The following is a 26,357-nucleotide window of genomic DNA, read 5'->3' as shown; positions in this document are numbered from 1 at the left end:
TTCCATTAGCTATGAAATCCACATAAGCTTGTTAGGTTCAGAGAAGGATTTCTGCCAGTGGCGACTGCTCTAAGACTACAAGGGAAGCTCCGCTTCCTCTACTATGTCAGAAAATAAATGCTCATATATGCACTGTCGTATTTATATTGGTTTTAATAAAAGTGCGCTAGAACGCGTTAAACTTCATGACTAGCTCGTTCAGAATCGGGTATTTATTGTAGATTGTTTAACGCGATTTTCTTGTCATACATTTCCATGAAGCATAGCGCGTTAAACCCTCCTGAAGCCCAGCTTCACTGGAGCTCTACGAGCAAGCACAGAGGAGCTTTTTTCACTGCAGAAAAACTGGACGGTAATTGGATAAATGCACCAAAATCGTCACTTCCAGGGAAGCTCAGCTTCTGTGGGAGTGAATGGAGCAGTGGGCGGGCCAGGACGCTGGGCTACTGCATGATGATTGGAGGAGCTGTTTAAAGGGCAGAACCCCTTTTTTGATTGACAGAATTTGAAAGTGTGCTGAAAAGTTATGGCCATTTCTTTGACTCAGGGACACTGATATCTGAACTTCAAGTACTATATTCAGATCATGACTTACAGGGGAGCAGGGGTAAGCTGTGTGATTTCTTGGTGTTTTTTAAAGACATGGAGTTAGTGCAATGCCTCAGCTATACAAGCTGTTGTCGTTAGTGGCAACAATTGGCGCTACATCAGCAGGTGTAGAGAGGAGCTTCTCCTGTTTAAAACGGGTCAAGTCATACACCCGCAACACGATGGGCCAAGATCGTTTGAGCAACCATGCCCTCCTGGCCATTGAGAGGAAACTGGTTAAGTCCCTGGAAAAGACGGCCAATTGGTACGACAGGGTCACAGACCATTTTCTGCAAAAGGAACAGAGGGCAGAATTTACGTACAAATAACATAATGAATTTTATGATGAAGGCCTAATATGAGCTTCCCCTGTTTCAAAAGCTAGCAGCCGCCACTGATTTCTGCCTGCTACCCATCTCAATATTCTCACTATTCACTGAAAAGTATGCCAGATGATTTATCCCAGACACCTTCACTTTATTCATTCATGTATAACTGGTTCTGAATTCATATTTTTCTCCTCACAGGAGGCACAACAGAAGCACTGCTGACCATGCAGCCTACTTGGACTAGGTTTTTTTCATATGAAAAAGTCACTCTAAAATGTAAAATTATTCCTTATAAATATCCATACCATTGTAAATTCTGTGATGAAAGTGGCTATTGCCGTGACGGTGAGTTTTGGCACTACAAGGATTATTGCAGTATTCAAATAACCACCAGATACAGTGAAAAATTCTACTGTGAAGTTAATGGTGGTATCAAGAGCAACACCATCAACCTGATAGTAACTGGTAAGTTATTAAAAACTTAATTTCTGTGGTTATGTATCTCTGTGATGTAGAAATAGTACAGCTACTCTATAAGGTTACTTTGGCATCTATCATTATTAGAAGATTATAAACATATATATTATAAAGATCCCAGTCCATCGCAGGGAAAGGTCACACACACACACATTCTTACTCAAAAGAGCCAATTTAGAGATGGTAACTCACCTTTAATGGATGTCTTTAGGATATGGGAGGAAAATTTATGCAGACACAGAGAGAAAGTGTAGACTCCACACAGACAGTGGAAAGGTACATGATTCAAACCCAGGACACTAAAGGCCTTGTCACATCAGATGACTTTCCAGCAATTTTCAGCCATAGCCTTCATTTACATAATGTTAGAGAATTTGAGACACACGGCAGCACGCTCCCTTGAAGCTGATCACCCAATGTGACGTGCCCAATGACTAAGACTGACTACTCTAATAAAACAGGTTTGAATTTGTCTTTATTCCAGAGGTGGCTCTGTTTGCAGGAGAGCTGAAAACAAGTCAATGCTCATCCAGAGGTTCTCTCTTCAAAATAATAGTTCTTTAATGGTACTTTACATGCATTGTTCTTTACTTTACTGTGTAGTTCCTTGTAGAACCATCGCTTGACAAATAACCATTTGATTCTAGGAAGGGGAATTTGCATATAAAATTGGCTCTTTGGACTTTGAAAATGTTTCTAATATGTGGACAAAACAGAAATCTTTAATGTGTAGTAGGTATCCTAACAGATCAAGAAAACCTAAATCCCAAAAATCTTAAGCCCATTTGAATCATACAAATCTAGTATCATCTTTTAATAATTATTTATGGACCCTGTAATGGATCTGAAGATTGTTTCTAGAGCCTTCATGTGGATAGTTGCTTTGGACACCTCAACTGTGCTGAAATATTATTGCTCAGTTTGTAAATGTTTCATGGGTAGAAATTTTCAATCATTTAAATGCACATCGTCTTGTGACAAGATCAGCAACTGTAGATCAGTGAATCTGACACACCCCACGACTAGATGAGGTGTAACATGACATTGGCTTTAATCCTTGTGCCACAATGCTACTCCCGTTCAAAATAATTAGTCCTGAATATTAGCAAACAAGTCATCACCTTCTATATAAAGTCATAGTTATTCAATGTGTTTGTAGTGGTGATAGGATTGATGGCTCAAGACAAACATTACAAATTTTGATTTTTTTTTCTTTCAAACAGATAACTACAGTCCCCTTTTGACCCTGGAGCCAGAACCAACTGAGATATTTGAAATGGATACTGTTACAATGAGATGTCGTTGTAGATATAACAACAATGTACGGTTAACCTGGTACAAAGGAGGAATGGAAAAGCACAGTAACTCCTCGAAAAGCTCTGCTGGGGTTACATATCGAATTATTTCAGTCAGCATGTCTGACAGTGATATCTACACATGTAGAGGATGTCATTCTTATTATAATTCTCCAAAAAGCAACATAATTACATTGCAGGTTTCAGGTAATTTGATTCATATCTTTAGATATTGCTATAATATAATTTCAAGACCAATAAAGTTTATTGAAATATCTGTATTGATTCCTAGTATATAAGCTTTTAAAACTCAATAGAAAATGTCTCTTAAATTGTGTAGATTTTAGAATTTTTTTTCTAGGTGCTAAATGCTCCCTGTGTAGCAGAGGGTAGTGCTGCTACCTCATGGCTTCAGATGGCTAGGTTCAAATTCTTTCCTAGTCACTGTCTTTGTGGTGTTGGCTTGTCCTTTCACTGTCTGTGTGAAGTTTCTTTTCATGTCAAAAACATGCGTGTCAGCTTGACTTACATCTTGAAATGAGCCTGATATAAGTGAATATACTCTATGATGCACTGGCACCTCATTCAGGGTTGGTTCCTACTTCACATCTGATACTCTGATCTGGATTAAGCTGATTTTAAAAAGGAAGCATGGATTAATGATTTTTTATTCCATAAAGTATGGCTTGCTTTGAGATTTTAGTAATAATAATAATAAAAAAAAAAAAATCATTGCACCACATTAGTACTGTTGCCCTATAGATCAAGCAATTGCATTTTCCTCACATATTTACAGGATTTGTTTTCTGTCTGTCCCAGTTTTTCTTCCACATCCCCAAAAACATGTGAATTGGTGACTCTAAATTGGCCCAGTATGAGAGAGTGTGGATATGGGATGTGAGTGTGCTCTGTGTTAGACTGACATTTCCACAGAACTGGCTCCTGTTTTGTGCCTAAAGCTGTAAGGAAAGGCTCCAGGGACTCATGTCCTTGAATTGAAATAAGAAAGTCTGAGACACGCTACACTACTTTTCAGAGAAGTAGCCCTTATTTAGCAATTTCTATACATGTTTTTAGAAATGTGCAACACTTTAAATTATTAAAATTAGTGCATTTTATATAGAATGCTATCAGTAAGCATTTTATAAAGTAAAACACTGAACCAGGACAATGTCCTCTTTCTCTCTCTCTCTCTCTTTAAATTGCCTCTAACATTTGGCTGTTTGAAAAAGTGGCATCCTATTTCAATGTGTATAGTAATCAAGCATGCACTGCAGCAGACCTGGTGAATATCTCATCACCAGAGACAGACAGAAAAAAAAACCTTCTGTGCATTGGAGATTGATTCAGAAATGTGTAGCAGGATTCTGACTCCAGTATTGTTATTGTTATGCACACTTAGTGTAAAATGAACCTCATAGTTGCACGGTAATTATTTTTTTCTTTGTCCTTACTTTGTTCTTTTGGAAAATTTTAATAAATAGAGCAAAAGAGTAAGAAGTTATCAAAAGAAAAAATTGACACAGAGTACAAGTAGAAAACATGTACAGTATGTAGTATTCCAATGCCCAGTTTAAAATCTTTTGTTAGGTATTAATAACCTTATGGCCTGCACACCAGAACCTTTCAAGCCAGCCTGTGACTGATTTTATTAAATTGTCTAACTGGTTGCTTGCCATGTTCGCAGGGGTTTTTTAGATACTCTAATTTTTCTCCCACATCTTTGAAATGTGTATAGTTGGTGAATTTGCAGTTATGTAATTGTCCTAGTGTGATTAAGTGCAAGTGTGTGTGTTTTTTTGCTAAGCGGAGGTATGGTGTTCTGAGCAATGATTATGCCTGATACTTTAGGGATAACTTTGAAGCTATATTAAGACTAAGTGTAACAGACAATGGATACATTTCACATTTTATGAAAGGCATGATAAATGTTGGAAGCAGGAGATGCTACATACAAAAAGCATGATGAAATAACTCACTATGGTGTCATCTTTTGATACGTGCTCTGGTGAGGGCAGCAGGTGCTAACAGGTGCCAAAATTATTCATTGAAACTGAGGAGCTGCAAACAAATAAATAGTGTTAGTCAATGATGGCCAAAGAATAACAGATTTTATATTTTTAGACATTTTAAGGAATAATGGAAATAAGTAATTTACGAATTTTTATATGAAACCATTTAATTCGTTAGTCAATGGAGAAAAGAAAAGAGCTGCACATAATGAAATGTGAGCAGCATACAAAACAGACCACAACATTTTAATCTCTGATTTAAAGACTCGGTCCTGAAGCACCCTTAGCCTATATCTGCTACGTATTAATTCAACCATGTTACTCGCATTTCAAGTGCAGATGTCTTTTTCTGTTTTGTAGTAAGATTTGTCTGATTTATTCATTTTCATTTCAGAACGTCCTAAGGCTGTCTTGAAAATAGAAGTTGAATGTTCTGACTTTAAAAAAAAGAAAGTGAAACTTCGATGTGAGATACCTGGGAAATACAATGACTGGGAATATGAATTTAACAAAAATAGAAATATAATTAAGACAAATTGGAATAATGTTTTTGAAATTGAACATATACCTAGATATGAATACCAGTATACTTGTCAAGGACATCTGGAAAGACCACCTTCCTACTCAAAACTAAGTGATCCTATCACACTCACACCAGGAGGTAAGTAACATCAGAATCTCAGAATTAATGATATGTCGATGCTAAGCCACAGAGATTCTTCAACTTGAAACATTTTCTCGCAGGAAGCTGCCAACAAACCTGCTGTTACGACTACACACAATGACACATATTTGCTTTTGGCTTTTTAATTCTTGGGCAACTCTGTTATTTGAACCAATGAAAAGCCACTTAGGGTTAGACAAAACTTAGGATGGCACTTCTGCTTCCTAACCTGTACAGCTCAAACAAGAGAGGTGACAATTTCCCTCCCTAGCTGTGCTGGAAGCTTCTTAGATTTCTCCAAACAGGCATAAAAGAATCCTTATTCAGTTCCAGCTCCAGACCAAAATGGTTAAATGGGCACTTGAAATGTATGGGGGTCATGGTTTGATAAAGTCTAAAAAATCTAACATGTAACAATATATCCAACAGCAAGGCTGGTGCGTTTAACCAGCAACAGTTTGGAGCTTCTGGAGTTTTCATAAAGCCATCCGAGTTAAAGAACATTTTTCCTGAACATTCGACCAAACCCCATAATATCTTTATAGCTATATTAGCCATGGGATTATACACTTAATTCACATACAATATGTATTGCCGTACAGACTTTGCATGGTGGCTCTGAGGCTAGGGATCTGCACTGGCAATCAGGAGGTTGCCGGTTCAAATCCTGTAAAATGCCAAAAGAGACTCTGCTCTGTTGGGCCCTTGAGCAAGGCCCTATGCCTGCAATTGCTAAGTGCTTTGAGTAGTGAGAAAAGCACTATATAAATGCAAAGAATTATTATAATGGTGCATTCTCTGAACATCAAGCAAAAAAATATATTTTTTGAAAAATGTAAAACATTAAAAATGCTACAATAAAACTCACTAAATGACTATTAAAAACAACAAAATATATAATATGAACCTTGAGAGGGGCTGGACTCTGTACCACTCTGGAGATGCCCCCGGTGAGAGGCGCTGAGCGGGTGTGGGCATACTTATTGCCCCCCGACTTGGAGCCTGTACATTGGGGTTTACCCCGGTAGACGAGAGGGTAGCCTTCCTCTGCCTTCGGGTGGGGGGACGGGACCTAACTGTTGTTTGTGCGTATGCACCAAACAGCAGTTCGGAGTACCCACCCTTTTTGGAGTCCCTGGAGGGGGTGCTAGAGGGCATACCTTCTGGGGACTCCCTCGTACTGCTGGGAGAATTCAATGCTCATGTGGGCAATGACAGTGAGACCTGGAAGGGCGTGATTGGGAGGAATGGTCCCCCCAATCTGAACCCGAGTGGTGTTTTGTTATTGGACTTCTGTGCTCGTCACGGATTGTCCATAACAAACACCATGTTCAAGCATAGGGGTGTTCATATGTGTACTTGGCACCAGGACACCCTAGGCCTCAGTTCGATGATCGACTTTGTGGTCGTGGCGTCGGACTTGCGGCCACATGTCTTGGACACTAGGGTGAAGAGAGGGGCGGAGCTATCAACTGATCACCACCTGGTGGTGAGTTGGCTTCGATGGTTGGGGAGGATGCCGGTCAGGCCTGGTAGGCCCAAACGTGTTGTGAGGGTCTGCTGGGAACGTCTGGCAGAGCCCCCTGTCAGAAGTAGCTTCAACTCCCACCTCCGGCAGAACTTCGACCACGTCCTGAGGGAGGTGGGGGACATTAAGTCCGAATGGGCCATGTTCCGTGCCTCTATTGTTGAGGCGGCTGACCGGAGCTGTGACGACAATCCCCGAACCCGTTGGTGGACACCGGCGGTGAGGGATGCTGTCAAGCTGAAGAAGGAGTCCTACCGGTCCCTTTTGTCCTGTGGGACTCTGGAGGCAGACCAAGCGGAATGCAGCTTCGGTGATTGCTGAGGCAAAAACTTGGGCATGGGAGGAGTTTGGGGAGGCCATGGAGAACGACTTTCGGATGGCTTTGAGGAGATTCTGGTCCACCGTCTGGCGTCTCAGGAGGGGGAAGCAGTGCAGTGTCAACACTGTATATGGTGGGGATGGTGCACTGCTGACCTCAACTCGGGACGTTGTGGGTCGGTGGGGGGAGTACTTCGAAGACCTCCTCAATCCCACTAACATGCCTTCCAATGAGGAAGCAGAGCCTGGGGACTTGGAGGTGGGCTCCCCCATCTCTGGGACTGAGGTCACCGAGGTGGTCAAAAAACTCCTTGGTGGCAGAGCCCCGGGGGTGGATGAGATACGCCCGGAGTTCCTCAAGGCTCTGGATGTTGTAGGGCTGTCTTGGTTGACACGTCTCTGCAACATCGCATGGACATCAGGGACAGTGCCTCTGGATTGGCAGACTGGGGTGGTGGTCCCCCTCTTTAAGAAGGGGGACCGGAGGGTGTGTTCCAACTACAGAGGGATCACACTCCTCAGCCTCCCTGGAAAAGTCTATTCGGGGGTTTTGTAGAGAAGGGTCCGTCGGATAGTCGAACCTCGGATTCAGGAGGAACAGCGTGGTTTACTTCCTGGTCGCGGAACAGTGGACCAGCTCTACACCCTTAGCAGAGTCCTGGAGGGTGCATGGGAGTTCGCCCAACCAGTCTACATGTGTTTTGTGGACTTGGAAAAGGTGTTCGACCGTGTCCCTCGGGGAATCCTGTGGGGGGTGCTCCGGGAGTATGGGGTACCGGACCCCCTGATAAGGGCTGTTCAGTCCCTGTACAACCGGTGTCAGAGCTTGGTCCGCATTGCCGGCAGTAAGTCGAACCCGTTTCCAGTGAGAGTTGGACTCCGCCAGGGCTGCCCTTTGTCACCGATTCTGTTCATAACTTTTATGAGCTTTTATGAGCTTTTACTCTACTCAGAGTAGAGCCGCTGCTCCTCCGCATCGAGAGGAGTCAGATGAGGTGGCACGGGCATCTGATCAGGATGCCTCCTGTACGCCTCCCTGGTGGGGTGTTCCGGGCACGTCCAACTGGGAGGAGGCCCCGGGGAAGACCCAGGACACGCTGGGAAGATGCAAAGCTCACTGGTTAGCAAGCACACTATGACGCTCCTGTGAAGGGGCCGTGGCTGTGGGCATAAGTGTTGCTTCGCTATAAGGAAAAAGGGAGGGAGAGAGAAGTAGAGGCAAAAGTGGCATCTTCAGATCCAAGACAAGCTGGGACTAATGGCGTCAGTTTAAACTTAATGAGTTCCCCATTAGCTGCTCCATTGTAACTGACATTCTGCAGAGCTTGAAAGGGGCCCCCACTCCCAACTTCTGATATCATTTACATTACACGTGTGCCTGCTTATTTTGAATGGGGATGCCACTCTTCATTATTCTTTGCATTTACATTTGCATTTGCAGAAATTTAAAGGACGACCACATACAACTGAAAATACTTGAGTCAACAACATATACTCAAATCTCACATTATTTCTACTGATAACCTTTTTCAATTCAAAAGAATATATTTTCCAGTAAAATTGAAAAGCAGGAATGTTTTACTTATGGACAATTGTATCTAGTGTATCAAGCTCCATTGACCCAATAATATTATTTCTTGACTGACGCCTTTATCCAAGGTGTCTTACAACATATGAGGTACAATTGGTTACATTCATTTTATTTTTCCAATTAGAGCACAGGTCGGTGAAGTAGCCTGCTCATTGTCACACAGCGTCAGTAGCAGGATATGAATCCACAACCTCAGGGTTTCAGCTCCAAGGTCTTAATCACTACACCACACTGCCTGCCAGTAATATTAACCCTTGGTGAAAAAAATATATATCTTAAACAGAAAAGTAGTTATAGTATGTAGTTAGTTACATAGTACTTCTGATACACTCAATTAATTGAGAGCACAATAACTGATGCCCATTGTCTTATGAAATTTTCCAGGTAACACAGCTAATTTTTGATATAATGATCACTGAAAGTAAAAAGCTGTGAAGAATTTCTAAGTGCCATTTATCTCTGCTTTGATGTTTTTACTGTTTTTTTTTTATTATCAGGAGAGGCCATAACTGAACCCATTCTGGAATTTAGTCAGAACCAAGTCTGGGAAGGAGACCTGGTTACTCTCCACTGTGACACCCAAGTAAATCGATGGTATGCTGTCTCATCACTACGTTACACATATTACAAAGATCAGGAAATTCTGAAAACCGTTCTAAATGAAAGTACATTGGAACTCAGACTCACCCGTTTCAATGACATGGGGAAATATTCATGCAGAGTGACCAATGAGGGAACTGAATGCACAAGATCTAGTAATCCTGTTACCCTCCATGTTTCAGGTGAGTGAGGTTCACTTTGATCTTTTATTCAAAAAATACAAAACATCAGGAAGACAGAAAGCACCACTCATTAGTTTGAATCTTCTTTAATACAATAGGAGGACTTAATATTGTTCAAGACCCTCATTTCTCACTACCCCCCCACCCCCCACCCCCTTTATTTATATAGATAAATGAGCAGGAAGGATTCAAGGGTAAGAATCAAGTGGCAGAGGCAGAATGCTGCTGTGCCCAAAGGGTCTGCGTGAGCCTGTGTGACAGGAAGGTTTCATCTCATTTTATGAGGCAGGACTGCTGACTTGTGCACATCAGCAGTGGTAAATAAAAGAGTAACTAGCCAACTTTATTAAAATTTTTTGGTGGGACAGCATGGGTGTTAAAATCAGTTAAGGTTGCAGTGGATAGAAATTTTCATTCCATCCATGTTCTCCATTATTAAAAAATTACTAATGCTAATGGCGCATATTATATTTCCATAATTTTAAATTACTTGCATCTTATGGGGTGTATTGATAAAGGGAATGAGACAGACGAGAGGAGCTGTCTACATCTTAACATCAGCAAAACCAATGAACTGCTTATTGACTTTCACCTCACCAAAGAGCCTCTATGTCGGGCCACTATTCAAGGAGTGGATGTAGAGGTGGTCCACTCCTACAAGTACTTGGGGGTTCACATTAATGACAGGTTGGACTGGTCTTAGAGCACAGATGAGCTATATAAGAAGGGGCATAGCAGACTCTTTTCTTCTTAGGAGACTGTGTTCCTTTAATGTGGGAAGTCACATCCTTTACATCTTCTACAACTCTTTCATAACCAATGCAATTTTCTACACTGTGCAGTGGTGGACTGGTAACATCAATTCAAGAGATTCCCTCCACATCAACAGGCTAATTAAAAGGGCAGGATCTGTTATGGGACACTCTATGGACCCTCTGGAGGTTGGATCAAAGGAGAGAGTTAAAACACACTGAGTGTCATTATGAACAATGCTGCACATCCTCTCTCTAACACACCAACACTGAGGACTTTCAGCCAAAGTGAATTGTCTGAAACTAAACATCAGCAACACCAAGGAACTGGTTATTGACTTTCTCTGCACCAAAGAGCCTTTATGTCCTGTCACTTTTCAGAGAGTGAATATAGATTTGGTCCACTCCTACATGTACTTGGGATCCACATTAATGGCAGGTTGAACACAGAGGATCAATATATGCTAAGGCAGAGCAGGCTTTTTTTTCCTTAGGAAGACTGCATTCTTTTAATGTGGGAAGTGACATCCTTCACATCTTCTATAACTCTGTTATGGCCAGTGTGATTTGCTACACTATGGTGTGCTGGGCTGGTAACATCACTTCAAGGAGAAAAATCAACAGGTTAATTAAAGGGCAAGCTCAGAGACAGGACACACTTTGGACCCCCTGGAGGTCATAGCGAAGGAGAGAATGAAAACAAAACTGAGCGCCATTCTGAACAATGCTGCACCACCTCTAACTGACACACCAACACTGAGGACTTTCAGCCAACAAGTTTTTCAGCAGAAGTGTGTCAAGAAAAGTATAAAGGGGGCTCCTTTATACCAACAGCAATACTTCTGCTTAATGCCTCACTGTGACTGTAACAGCCAAGTCAGAAGTTTTTATTTCTTTTTAAATTTCTTGCATTCCAGTGATTCTGGTATGTGTTCAGACCAAAGTGTGTGTATGTTCATTTATTTATTTAAAGAGCTTCTAAAAAAAATGAATTTCCCCATGGGGACAAATTAAAGTTCTATCTATCTATTTTAACAGTTTCTCTTTTCTTTTTTTTTAACAAGCAGGCAAACAATAATGAGATGACAAGTGAGATGAACAAGCTAACTTTGATCCCATTTAATATCTCTGTCTTTCATACAATATGTGTCTCAAAAAATATTTGAAAAAAGTGAAGGTTATATTAGAGAATTACTGATCTGTTCTGATCAAAAAAGATATTGGATGGTGATCACAGAAAAAAGTTTTGGAAATGATTAATGTGGTAAAATGATAAGACGAAAAGGAATTGATTGACATAACAGCTTTCATTAACAGACCCCTGAATAAGCTGGTCATCTGATTGCTCACTTTGCATCTCTGTATTGTTTGGGTGCCATTTAAGGAAAGAAAATTAAGTCAATTATAATTTAAACAAATGAAGTAAGTTACATTAGCAGCAGTAACTGGTTAGTAATTAAGAAAGTGGCAGGAACATAAACATGCAGCCACTGCAGCACTTTATGATTCGATTTTAACACCTCTTCTCTATGGTCAATTAGGTTTTTTCTGTATTGAATCTGAATGTTCTCCTTGGAACGCTTTTCTTGGTTTTCCTCTACAGACTCAAATGTCCATCCCATAATATAATGACTTGCTTTCAGGCTATTTGGGCCATGTTAGAAGAAAGAATTGTGCATCAGATAGCACCTTTTGGATCCTATTCTGAATCTCAACTGGAGTCACAACACAAACACGACTTCTGTCAAAGTCCAACAACATCCAGTTGGGTTAATTTACAAACCTTGATTGACCTAATCTGAGAGGACAGTATTGTGGTACAACAAGTAATAGTACCACTTCATAGCTATTGGGTCTTGGGTATATTCTCTGTCAGCTATATATGTTCCTTGTATGGTTGTGGGGGCTTTCTTGTTTACCCCCACATTCCCTCCACATCCAAACACATGTTGTCAGATGTTGTGTTTCAGCTAGGATTCTTTCCCTGGCTGGGGTTGAGATCTTTGTTTAATGTCCTATTTGTCCATTTTTTATTTTTTGTTTACATTGACATTGCTTGTGTTTATTATTTATATTCTTTATTGTTTTATATCTTTGTATCAATGCTTTGGTCATGTTCCATGTGTTTTGAGGGTGGCCTCCCAAGAGATGGGGTCACCTGCCAATCACTATGGCCTATAAATCTGGAGGGACTCCCACAGTTCCTAGTGGTTCACTTTGAATGTGTTTGGGAGGTTTTGATGAGTTTCTGTCTTTCTAGTGTGCTTTTCAATATTTCCGGATTTTTGACATTCTGCCCTGGATTTTGACATCACTCTGGATTTGTGATTTTTTTAAGGCTGTGTTTGTTTGGGATATCCTTATTGCCTAGGCAAATACTTAATATGTTTTGTGCTCTGCAAAGTTTTATTGTTTGACAGAGCATGTTTGTGGAAATAAAACCTTTTCATTTTTATAAAGGTTGGTGTTTGCCCTTGTTACTGGCCGGGTTTAACAGTTTTCCCTTCTAGTGGGCATTTTTAAATGTGTTTGGGACTGCACTCTTTGAAGCGTATTGGGATTTATGTGCTTTGGGACTTCTGTGTCGGATTGATTAGTGACTTTACAGCTGACCATTTTCAGAGGGTGGTATTGTGGTTCAGCAGATACCTAAGCCACTTTAGATTATCTTTTGATTCCTTGGAGATGTGCATTCTGTGTGGAGTCTGCATTTACAGTACTCTGTAAAAATTCATAGTTACTTTGATTTGAGATTCCAAATTGGTCCACTATGATACAATGGCATTGTAGTGTAGAAGATAGTATTATCACCTTGTGGCTCTTAGATCAAATTTTGATGTGCATTTTGGAATTCCTTCTTAATGGAATGTCAGTGTTCTCCCAGTGCCTGTGTATGTGTTTATCTGGAGATTACAGCTACAATCTGAAGACAGGCCATCTTGTTCATTGGTGACTTTAAGTTAGTTTTGGGTGTAATGGTGGCATTACTTTTAGATCCCAATTTAATTCCTAGCAGTGGTGCCTTTTGTGGGTATTTTTCATGTCGTCCCCCACCACACATACATGTTTTCTCATAGTCTAGACAAATGTCATCAATTTAATGCTTTGCTCTAAATTCACCCAGAGTGGCAGGCTGAGACTGTGGTGCAGCAGGTAGCGGTGCAAGTTTATGGTTGTTGGATCCTGATTTGAGTTGCCTTCTTTACAGAGTTTGAAAGTTGTCCCTGTGTTCATGTATCCTTCCTCTCACAGTCAAAAGCCATCTAGCTATGATGATTTAGAAGATATAATTGGCTTAATGAGAGAAGAATATAAGGAGTAACAGTAACAGATCATGGCTCTTGGATCTTCACTTCATTCTTTGCTGGTGTTCTATTTACGTGGAGATTGAATATTTGCTCATTTCCTCCTGCGATACTAGTACATGTTGTCAGGTTAACAGATGACTGTAAATTACCTGCTGTGACGGGCGACACTGATTTGATTGTCAGAGTGTGCATTAATGTGCTATGTAATGTATGGCTACCCATTTGAGTTTAGATGTTAGGAGATGTTTCAGGTCCCTAAGGTCCTGTAATGTCAAACCTGCATTGAGAACATTGATTATTAGTGTTTTTGCCAAATAACCTTGAAGAGTTCAACAGTCTTCATTAGTTTTTAACATGTCTTAAGGTTTTTCTCTACAACCAAGTTCTATTTCAGTGTTCAAGCTTGTGTGTGGCCGGTGGCAAAAGAAAAGTCTTCTTCATTTCAAAACTATTAAAATGTATAGACAAAGGTGAAAGAAACATCTTCTGCTTTATTTCAGAATTAATTTCCAGTGTGATCCTACAAGCAGACCCCACAGCCTTTGTGAGAGAAGGTCAGCCTCTCATTCTAACGTGCAGTGCCAATGTGATGAAGCCTCATTTCACTGAACCCCTGCTATACACGTTTCTAAAGGATGGCGAGCCAGTGAAAGAAAGCAGCTCCTCAGCACAGTATACGACAACTGCCAATGAAAGCCACGCTGGAAAGTATGAATGTGAAGGGCAGTTAAACACAGTGACAAAACGAAGCCTGCCAGTGTCTGTCCATGTGCAGAGTAAGAAGTAATCCATTTTGTGATTTTTCAAGAGCCATGTGATCCACTCAGAGCTGCACTTGGTAAATAAGTATTAAGGTGTGGGGCCAAAATAAGTTTCATGAAGGTTTGGTTAAACTTTAGGAAATCAAAAGCATCAGGAAAAACAGAAACATAAGGGTCACCAACCATGAGGCACACAGTGAGGTTTGGTAAGTATTTGAAGTAAAATTTCCCTAAGTGGAATGAATTATGCCTCACAGTTAGGAGACCCGGGTTCACTTCCCTGGTCCTCCCTGCGTGGAGTTTGTATGTTCTCCTGTGTCTGCATGGGTTTCCTCCAGGTACTCTGGTTTCCTCCCACAGTCCAAAGACATGCAGGTTAGGTGCATTGGCGATTCTAAATTGTCCCTAGTGTGCGCTTTGTGTTTGTGTGCTCGCCCTGCGGTGGGCTGGCACCCTGCCCGGGGTTTGTTTCCTGCCTTGTGCCCTGTGTTGGCCGGGATTGGCTCCAGCAGACCTCCGTGACCCTGTAGTTAGGATATAGTGGGTTGGATGATGGATGGATGGATGGATGGATGGATGGATGGATGGATGGATGGATGGATGGATGGATGGAATTAATTATTTTAAAATTAAGGATGCAAGATAAAATATAGTGACATTTTTATAGGTTTTTGTTAAAGATACTTGCATTCTGTACTTTTATGTCATTGCACCACAGACAGACAGGTGACTATCAGCCTGATCACCAAATTCCCATCTCTGAGCTGAGGTTGTTGGCGTTAACGATTTAAGTATAGAAACTAGGGAGCTTAGTTGTACAGGCAATTGAGATTACCCTAAATGTAAGTCAGCCAGGCACACTGCTTGGCTGCTGTTTCCTCCCAACTTTAGGGCATACCTCATTCATGCGCCTTCTCTCACTGGTCCATTTTTTAACATAATTATAAGTCTGCATGCACCATGTCACTTTGACAGCAGAAAATGACCAATAGCAAATGTAATACAATACTGGTCAAAAGTTTTAGAACACCTCAGTTTTTCAAGTTTTTCTTAAAATGTAGTCAGTTCAAATGCAATGAGTAACCTAAAATGGTGAAAAGGTAAGCAGTAAACTGTTGGAGGTTTAAATTTCAACTTTAGGTTAGCAAACACTGAAAAGAGGCAATTTCAGAATATGAAAAATGGCCCTTCTTCAGGGAACAATTAATAGGTTTCAACCTATAGATGTTCTGCAGCAATAAATGTAAATTAAGCCTTGCAAGTTGAAGCAAACAATTTGCACAGGTGTCCCAACTTCTATTGATTATTAAAAAACCATCTGTGTGTCTTAAAGCAGAGCTGGAACAGACTGTGTTACAACACCCTCTAAAGTCCTACTTGGACAATATTACACTGTACAAAGTTGTGATAATAGCAAGAAAACAGCAATTACAAATTAAATGAGACAGAGCATTATTACACTTAGTATTGTGGGCCTTTCATTTAGAGAATTTGCAAAAAATAAAAAATCAAAGAGTCAGTGAGTCCAGTGGTGTCCTACACAATTCAAAGGCAAATGGAAACTGGAAGAAACTCTGATAGGAGGAGACATGGCAGACCCAGCGTCACCCCACAATCAGAAGTCAAGTTTCTAAGGATCACCAACTTCCGTGACTGGTGCCTCACAGCACAACAGCTTCAAGCACAGCTTAACAGTCTTCTTCTTCTTTCGGCAGCTCCCGTTAGTGGTTGCCACAGCGGATCATCTTCTTACATATCTTTCTGTCCTCTGCATCTTGCTCTGTTATACCCATCACCTGCATGTCCTCACTCACCACATCCATAAACCTCCTCTTAGGCCTTCCTCTTTTCCTTTTTCCTGGCAGCTCCATCCTTAACATCCTTCTCCCAATATACCCAGAATCTCTCCTCTGCACATGTCCAAACCAGTACAATCTCGCCTCTCTGACTTTGTCTCCCAACCGTCCAACCTGAGCTGACCATCTAATGTCCTCATTTCAAATCCTGTCCATCCTCGTCGCACCCAATGCAAATCTTAACATCTTTAATTCTGCAACCTCCAGCTCTGTGTCCTGTTTTTTGGTCAGTGTCACCATCTCCAACCCATATAACATAGCTGGTCTCACTACCGTCCTGTAGGCCTTCTCTTTCACTCTTGCTGATACCCATCTGTCACAAATTTCTCCTGACAATATTCTCCACCCATTCCACCTTGCCTGCACTCTCTTCTTCATCTCTCTTCCACAATCCCCATTACTCTGTACTATTGATCCCAAGTATTTAAACTCATCCACTTTCTCCAACTCTGTTCTCTGCATCCTCACCATTCCACTGACCTCCCTGTCATTTACACACATGCAGGTTTAACAGGGCACGTGACAGTAAAAACACGATTCCTTAAAGGACAAAATGGGCATTGAAATACCAGCTGTAGATTACTGCAGACTTATGGGTCAATGAAACAAAATTTGATATCTTCACTCAGGGTTTTTATACACTGTCAAGTTGGTGAAAAGATGGTCCCTCAGTATGTGACACTAATTGTCAAACATGAACGAGGAAGTGTGATGGTCTGGTGTTCTTTTGCTGGAGACAGAGTTGGTGACTTGCACAAAGTGACTGGCATTTTGAATCAAAAGGTTACCACAGTTTGGCTGTTATATCAGCAAAAGGTGGTTACTTCGATGAATGCAATATTTGAAAAACAGTTGTACACTTAACGATTCCTTGATTTTTTTTTTATTTGCCATTGTTTATTTGTTCTTTGCCTTGATTTCATGAAACATTAAGACATTAAGTTGAGTGCATTTCCATAAAAACTGAAAAAAGTGAGGTGCTCTAAAACTTTTGACATGGGAAACATCTGTGGACTGCCACCTTCAGGTCTCTCCACAGATATTCTATGGAGATTAGGTCTGAGCTTTGGCTGGGACACTGAAGGAAACACAGAGACTTGTCTTTAATCCATTTCAGCATTGTGTTGGCCACACACACTGGAGCAGATTTTCTTCAAGGACCTCTCCATATTTGGCTGCTTTTATCCTTCCATTCTGACCAGACTCCCTGTATCTATTCAATTTTTGACTCATCAGACCAGATAATGTTTGTTTCTCCATTTGCTCTCAGAGTTCGTGCAAGGTGTCATATGCCTTTTATTGAAGAGTGGCTTTTGTCTAGCCACTCTACCATAAAAACCTGATTGATAGAGAGCTGCTGAGATGGTCTTCCTTCTGATAGATTCTCCTATCTCAACAGATGATTTCTGAAGCAAGATAAGTCTGCATGCCAATAGTGTAGTAAATGCAATCACAATTTTTTGTCCTTCTCCACTTTAAGCCAATCTAGAATTACACCAAACACAGCTGTTAATGAATTAGGAGGGATTGGGACCCCAAGGCTGTCTGAAAGGCATTTAAAGATTTTGGTCCAAAATGATGTTAATGTGGTGCAGGCCCAAAACATGTGGCCTAGTGAGTCTGGAACTTGATTGCAATGTTTGCAGGTTGGATCTTGCACTGGAAACATTCTGGACAATTTTTAACAAGACAGATGTGCTCGATATAATGCCCTTCTTTTATAGTTACTCAGTTTGGTCGGACAGCCAACTCTAGGAAGAGTCCTGGTGTATCCAAACTTCTCCCATTTCACAATTTGTGAGGCCACCATGCTAGTAGGAGCACTTAAAGCTTTAGAAATGGTTTTATCCCCTTGTCCTGATCTATGCCTCAGCACAATATGATTGCAGAGTTCTACAGAGAGTTTCTTGGATTTCATGGCTTGGTTTTTGTTCTGAGATGCAGTGAGATTTGTGAGACCTTATATACCTTTCTAAATTATTATTACTTACTAGCTGTGTAAGCCTTTGATGTAAAAAGCCCTCACTCATAGAAACTATTGAAATCGTCAGAAAAAAAATTGAAATGCAGAGTCGGCGGTTCATTTTGTGGACGTGCTCGCCCACCTTTGTCTATCAGCAGGTAAGCGAGTTTTTCTCTCCTTGGAGGTTTCGTTTTGCCGATGTGCTCACCTTGATTATGTATTAGCGGCTAAGCGAGTTTGTCTTTCGTCTGTGGTTTCACTTTGGCGATGGAGTCGCTTTCTTTCAGTTTCATGTTGTAGCCTCATACTTCTTTCTTCTTCTGGCTCGTTAACTTGGGGCCGCCTTACTGGCTCTTTGAGCTTCATGCTGCAGCCTCGCACTTCTGGGCTGGACAGGCAGACACACAGACTTTTACGCGTAGACGTTTTTTATATATGATTATTTGGCTGATGCCTTTATCTAAGGCGACTTACAAGATATGATTGGTTCCATTCTTGTTTTTCCAGTTGAAGTAGAGACGGGTGAAGGGACTTGCTCATAATCACACAGTGTTGGATTTTCAACCCACAACCTCAGAGTTTAAGGTCTAAAGCCATAACCACTATGCCATACTGCCTATCCAATCAATTCTCTTTGACATAGGTAGACTCCAAACAAGTTCTAGACACATCTCAAGGACAATAAAAGCAAACAGGATGCCGCTAAACACCATTTGGAGGGTCACAGCAGAGGGTGTGCACACTATGAATGAGAGATTTCAGTTTTTGATTTTTTAGAAATTCACAAACCTTTTTGAAAACATGTTTTCACTTTGTCATTATGTGTTACTGAGTGCAGCTTGATGGGCAAAAGTGGCAAATTTATTCCTTTAAAATTGAATCTACAACACAATAAAGTGTGCAGAAAGAGAGAGGGTCTGAATACTTTCTGAATCCTTTCCACAACTAGCTTGGAGAACACCAAGGCACAACAAAAAAAATTGGAGAATTTGTAGTGACTACATTGTAAAAAACTTATATTCTTAAAATGACATATAAAATTGCCACATGAACCATAATCATTGCAAAGTTATCAGACACATTCATGCACATTAACATATGGGAGTAACATGCAGCATTTTCAAACCCGCTTAATCCAATTCAGGGTTTTGGTGGAGATGGGAGCCTATCATAGAAACATCACATGCAAGGCAGGACCTGAAACTGAATGGGGTGGAGGGCTGCACATCTCAGGACCCATTCACACACACAGAATTACAATCTAAATTAACAAACTTGCTTCTGAGATGTGGAAAGAAAAAAAGTACCTGGAAAAAAACAACACAAATATGGGGACAAAATCTAAGCTCTAGATGGAAAATAACTAGGAGTTTGATTTAAACCTACTACAAAAGAAAATTGTCTTGATTGCATGTTTTAATAGTTGTGACCAGTAAGGGGTGTTGCAGCATCCCAAACTCCAGACTCGACTTCACAGGCACAAGCTTCGGGTGCAAACACAAGGTTTATTATTAATAATTACCTTTACAAAGGCTTCTTAAGTAGTAGGGTGTTGTACCGTGTTAGCCATTATGCATGCAATGAGAAGTCAAGCAAAATGACCCCTTTTATTGGCTAACTGAACAGATTACAACATGCAAGCTATCAAGGCAACTCAGGCACCATCTTCAGGCAAGATGTAATACAGAAATTTTGAATTCTCTGTGTTTATATTGACACCAGGACAGATACAGCATTGGAAAACCTTTAAGTGGGACATCTTAAATATAAAAAAATAATATAACTCTCCAGGCTGAGATTCATTTAGCAAGAGAGAACAATATATAGTATATATCTTTTGATTTGATAACTGTCTAACAAAGTCTTTTGAAGTATCTGATGAGTTTTCCTTACAATATGGATCTGTACTCAAATTGTCTGGATAAGTCAGAGAGATGTAAACAATCCTCATACCTGGCCATAAAACTCTTGTCTCTATTTAAACCATGTTGCAATGTTTTGAATTTTAGCATCACTTTAACTTCCCATTCATTTCTGTCTTGCTGTGTTCTGAAGTTGCCCGTAAGCACTATGACTTTAAAGTCCTTCTCACAGTGTCCATGGCTGATGAAGTGAGCTGCTACAGGAACATCCATATTGCCATGCTTATGATAGATAGATAGATAGATAGATAGATAGATAGATAGTCTGTCGCTGAAGCTGCTCCTCTGTCTGGAGATGATCCTCTCCAGTGGATGCAGTGGATTCTCCATGATTGACAGAAGCCAGCTCAGCGCCCGTCGCTCTGGCACAGATGTCAAACTGTCTAGCTCCGTGCCTACAATAGAGCCTGCCTTCCTCGCCAGATTGTCCAGGTGTGAGGCGTCCCTCTTCTTTATGCTGCCTCCCCATTATAAACACACTCACATTTCTAATCCATTCTTATATTCCTCCCTGGCAAGCTTTGTCCTCTTCTACCCAACACCAACTCTCCTGGATGAGGTTGAATGCCTCCTTTTATCTTAGACCTGGGAGTACTTCTGATGTTAGGGCATAGCCTGTTCAAAGTCAGGTCAAACGAAAGTTCCGCAAAGTAGGGATCACATATCCCTGCTGCACCCCGTGGCGGCACCCACGGAACAGGACAAGGCTGTGCTATGGGACTACAGTTCCCAGCATGCCTTGCGGCTGTTGCACATATATGCTCACCAAGAGAAAGCTATCACCTGGCATGTTGGGGAGTATGTAGCCCTACTAGGTTGTTTTCCCATGCCTATACATCATTCTGTCCTCCCAACAGGGTTAGGGTCGTGCCCACCTGCAAATCGGCATGCTTTATCAGTCTTCTGGCAAGACAAGGAATATCCTGCACTTCTTTGTGCCCACTCACTGCTTTCACCTCCTGGAGAGGTAAGTTGTACCACCCATCACACAGTGCACACCTTACCAAACCCAAATAAGCTTATCCATTAATCCATTTTCAGACCCACTTAATTCTATTCAGGGTAACAGGGTACATCACCTTTGATTACAAAGCAGGCACAAATCTGGTAGGAGTGCCAGTCTGCTCTAAGACACCGTACGAATTCAGTTGTCAGAATTTTCTTACCATGTCACATACTGGATAAACCAGTGTCCAGTCCCACTAATCTCTTGGTTACCAACACCTTTTGTTCTTTTTGTGTAATTGCAAGTAAAGCAAAGTCAAAACACGACAGACTGAGAGTTGCTCACTGGCTCAAGTTATGGAATGTGACAGGCTGAACACACCAGTGCTTCTTGAAAAACCCTTGGAGGGTGCTGTCAGTTTATTCATCACTAAGACAAGGCCTTCATCGGGCTATTTATTCAAAGATAGAAGCCATTGGAAGCGCATGTTCCTAAAGACCTCTGAACACTCAGATGTCTCAGAGTGGAGTTTACAAATGATTCTTCAAAAATGGTTTATATGAGGAATCTCTAATGAAGAAAAGCTATATGATGAGTCAAACAAAAATATTTATGGATCACAGTACACACGTGGCTAAAGATCCAGTGGTCTGATGAGTTTAGAGCACAACTTTTGGGTTTCACTTTAAAGTGATCTGTGTGGCCTAAACCTAACTTGACATGCACTAAATGGAGAGCACTAAATACGGGAGGAAAATCTGTTCTAGTCTGTCTGGGACCAAATGAAAAAGGAAACAGCGCATCTTTAATGGGACACTTGACAATGGTTCAGAGAAAAGTAAAAGATCATCCTGGCACTTTCCACTCATTACAAATTATAACTAGTATGGCCACTAGGGGATCTTTGCCATTTATTGATTCTTGTATGGTGAAGACATATACTAACAAGAAATTGCTTTTCATTTTGAATTATTTTTGACATATTCAATATTTTCTCTTTTGAACATGTTATACAGAGCAGAGGAATTGTAGTGTAGGGTGCTGCTGCCTCCCAGCTCTTAAGCTCATCCAATCATTAACAAATCTTAATCCAGTCTACCTAATCCAGTTCAGGGCCGCAAGGAACAGAGGCCATACTGGTAGCATTGAGCAAGGCAAGAAACATCATTGCATAGTAATGAATACTCATTCACACATTTTATATTTATAGGTATTCTATTGGTACGCTCAAAATGTGTCAGAATTGTCCCATTAGGACTGTATGTACATGTGTGAGTCCTGAGATAGACTGGTACTCTGTCTAGGAATAGTCCAGGATTGGTACTCAGTCCAAATATATTTCAGCTATCCATGGCCATTTACTGCCAAAAGAATAAATGAACAAATGTGTTCTGAAGGGACTGGTTTATGGTTCTATCTATCTATCTATCTATCTATCTATCTATCTATCTATCTATCTATCTATCTATCTATCTATCTATCTATCTATCTATCTATCTATCTATCTATCTATCTATCTATCTATCTATCTATCTATCTATCTATCTATCTATCTATCTATCTATCTATCTATCATCAAATGATGGCTCCCCATGACCATTATAAAGGCTCAGAAAAAGAGTCAATCGAACAGTCAGTCAATGAGGCTGTGTGAGTGTGTCCTGTAATGGATGCATATTTCTTCCATCGACACAGCCCTTCACTGAAAAAAGTTGATTTAAGAAACAAAGAATGAACTCCATGTTTAAGCAGGGACAGCGCGACAATCATCAAGTAATTAATTCATAGTTACAGACATATCTGAAAAGGTACATAGTTTTAATGTTGAGTAATAACAGTTCTTCAGCTAGCTAACATTTCATTTCAATCCAAATAGTTTAGATTACTTGAGAAGGAAGTCTTGGAGCCATGGCTATGGAATGTTTTTATCTTCAATGTTGCTGACTGTTTTTTTCTGCCTCCAGTTCCAGTATCCACACCAGTGATGGTCATCAGTGGAAACAGGACAACATCTCCAGGGGACAGTCTTCATATCAGCTGTCAGTCATCCAGAGGCACTGACCCAATCCACTACCAGCTCTACTTTAAAAATCAACAAAATAACAACATCCAGCTGACAGAAGACTCCAAACCCATCTCTTACAAGCTGAAAATCACTGGAGAGGTCCAGACTGGGTCATACTGGTGCAGGGCTAATAACAGTGAAGAAGATGAGCCAGCACTCAGCAATGCAATCAACATCACGGTCATTGGTGAGTGTGCCACACCTGCTTCTTCTCCTTCAATTTTCTAGTCACTCACTTTGCCACGTTTACATTCCTATAAATTCAAAAGTCTTTCACACTGAATAATAAACTCACTCTACTGTACATTTTTAATGTTAATCTTGAGCATACCTAGTTTGTTGGTGTGCAGTTGTTTCAAACTTTGGGCCAATTTTCCCTTTGGTTGTTCATTTTGGTAAATGCGAACATGCCTATCGCACTCTGGTGTAGGCCAAAACAACTAAACCAAGACCTTTTAGAAACAATGGTCTCAACACAGCACCTAGCAAACCTAGCGGGGCACTTTTGGTATGAATTTGATTGACAAAGGACCAGTTGAACTACCAGTAACACACCATTGTGCATTAAGGGAAATATTTCCGTGTGCTGTGGTAGTCACGTTATGTCATTGCTGTTGGCAATTAGACAATCTCAGCATAATAATGAATTTGCACTAAACAGCTGGAGCAAGTACAAGTCAGTCTGATCCAGGCTCTGAACTTCTCTATGTCGCTCATGGTCTGATAACAGTTGACCACTTTAAAAAGATAAGGTCTAAATTCAGTTGTGATTGGGATGATCAGACTGTAGCAAAGGTGGTAAAAAACAAATACCCTGTGCAATCAATGATCAGACCTCCTAAACTTACACTGCAGGAGTGATATGAACAGATGGAGCCTGCTCTTACTTTTTGAGCACAATATGGACACTGGAGGCACATTGGTTTTGATACTATGTTGTAAATGTTAATGAAATATTTCAGAATGAAAGTTATTAAATGTTTGCAGGAGCAAAGACAGTAAACATGTGATTTGAGATAAACTAAATAAAGATTACATTTATATAGTAGGCTACTGGAAAGGATACACAACATCATACAGTGAAATGAAACTCACCCTGTATGACTACTGTGAGATAACTTTGAATACCTTCAACAAAGGTTTCCGTTTACTGTAGATTTTCCTACATCTAACATGCCCTTTCCAAAACATGCAAAGCAGTGCATGATTTTCATGAACTCTTGCAGTTATCAGAAAATAATCATTTTGCTTTGTGGAAGTTCAGCCCCCGTACACAGACAGACAGACACTAGATGTCCAAAATCACAGATGTTTAATGGGTTTTCTCCTATATAGCACCACACAATGCTCAATTAGCCAAACTCAGTCCCTTGTTTTCTCTCTCGTAAGTCTTCTGCCACCTGTACTCCTCTCTTCATAAGCTCCGTCCTCTTTCGCCCGACTCCAGCTCATCTGATGGAGTGAGGCGGCCCCTTTTGTACTGCCCCAGATGTGCTCCAGATGCTTCCTGATGATCTTCTGACGGCACTTCCTGGTGTAGCAGAAGTGCCGCATGAGCACCCGGAAGCACTCCAGGTCTGCCTGGAATCTCATCCAGCAGTACTTCCGGATGTGGTGGAAGTGCTGCAGTCCAGGGCTCCATAATCCTCCGGGCACCCCCTGTTGGTGGCCACTGGCCCCAATAGGGATGAGCTTCTAAGCTCTGATCCCGTTACCCCCATGCAGACCAGGACGGCTGCTCTCTCATAGCCCAGGGGAGGCATTGTCCCTCTCCCAGTCCTTCCAGGCATCCCGGCTGGGCAGGATCCCCAGCCATCTGCCACAAACATAAATATATTCTTTTTCCTACTGTTCAAATACCTTTTGTCAAAACACATTTTGTTTTATGCTAAGGGCAGCACAATGTTTAGCATTTCTGCCTTGCAGCTCTAGAGTCCTGGGTTTGAATCCTGGGTCCAGACACTGTGCCTGCTTTCTCTCAGTATAGGAAATTTGTGTCTAATATCAGAAAAATATCTGATTGATTGTTGTTAATCAATCAATTAATTAATTTTCAGTTTTGCCTTTGCCAATGCAAGCAATGAATTAAATAATTTGGTCCGCCACAGCTTATAATGCTGCATTTGAGAAACAAACCAGTCATTATTGTGAATGCATTGGTGCATAAATGTAGCTGTTGCCGACCTTCTGTGATTATTAATCCCAGGTATAAATTGTTTCTGTACATTAACACACCCACGGGGAGTTTATTGTTATGTTCTGGTTTTCTTAAAGGTTTGCTATGTGAAATGCAACTGAACTATCTGGAAATTGAAATAAGGTAGCTAATCATCTCCTGATTCAAATTTAAAAATGTCTTAAAATTTCACAAGCTCAAGATTACCAAAAGAGTCCAACAGTTCAAAATGATCCAAAGCCAGTGACTGTGAACTGTTTCAGCTGCTTTCCTTCAACAGCACTAAACCAAGTGAAGCACTAGAGGGCACTGCAGTACGTTTATGAAAAACAAAGTCCTCCATTAGAGGAGGGAGCTCTTGTGCACAAAATGGAAGAAATTGGAACCAGCAACACATAAAGGCCAACAAAAGCAGCCATAAAGTGTTATTTATTTGTTTGTTTGTTTTAAAATAGCAGAAGAGGCAGTAGTTACTATCAAGACACCCCACCTCCTGAATCTACAATAATACAGTATGATCTTTTCTGTCAGACTATGCTTCAGCTAAACATGTCAGTGGCGGTATATGCATGTGACTGCACCAAATAGCTGGAGCTCTATGGATTTTTCAGAATTTCATAATATTATGATTTCTGTGCAGGTGAGATCATAGTGGGGCTTTGGCCAGAAAATCTGAGGTTTGAGCTATAGGTGCAGAAATGAAATCTTTGAGTTATATTCAGGGGGTTTCAATAAGTTGAACTATGCATTCAATTATTGCTAAAAAGCCATGATATAATTCTACAAATCCCAAACATGAGGATATTTTTTTCAATTATTTTCTTTAATTTCTTCAGAATTTTTTTCAATTATTTTTTCATTTACTATTTGGGCATGTTTTCAGCCCTTTGGTGCCCAGCTGATAATGTTGACCTCTAAAGATTATATGCTCCATTTATCTGTTCTCTCATTACACCAGAATATCACCCAAAAAACAAATTCTTACCCAAAACACATAATTAACCAGCACGTTTTCTTCCCACTT

At 40.7% G+C, this 26,357-nt stretch overlaps 1 protein-coding gene across 2 annotated transcripts in view; it reads left to right on the top strand.

Moving 5' to 3' along the window:
- The window catches only part of LOC114666649 (Fc receptor-like protein 5), a 50,917-nt gene that overhangs the window by 13,620 nt on the left and 10,940 nt on the right, over positions 1-26,357 (top strand). For both annotated transcript variants that reach the window (XM_028821588.2, XM_028821586.2), the window contains exons 3-8: positions 1,116-1,382; positions 2,618-2,896; positions 5,096-5,362; positions 9,300-9,584; positions 14,145-14,420; positions 23,057-23,344. In XM_028821588.2, the coding sequence (XP_028677421.1) occupies positions 1,116-1,382; positions 2,618-2,896; positions 5,096-5,362; positions 9,300-9,584; positions 14,145-14,420; positions 23,057-23,344 (1,662 nt within the window). The remainder of the gene's footprint in view (positions 1-1,115; positions 1,383-2,617; positions 2,897-5,095; positions 5,363-9,299; positions 9,585-14,144; positions 14,421-23,056; positions 23,345-26,357) is intronic.

This window comes from Erpetoichthys calabaricus, chromosome 16, assembly GCF_900747795.2.
Source record: "Erpetoichthys calabaricus chromosome 16, fErpCal1.3, whole genome shotgun sequence".
NCBI classification, from domain to species: domain Eukaryota; kingdom Metazoa; phylum Chordata; class Cladistia; order Polypteriformes; family Polypteridae; genus Erpetoichthys; species Erpetoichthys calabaricus.
Note: the sequence above shows the minus strand (reverse complement) of the source record. Positions and strands in the feature narration are given on the sequence as shown.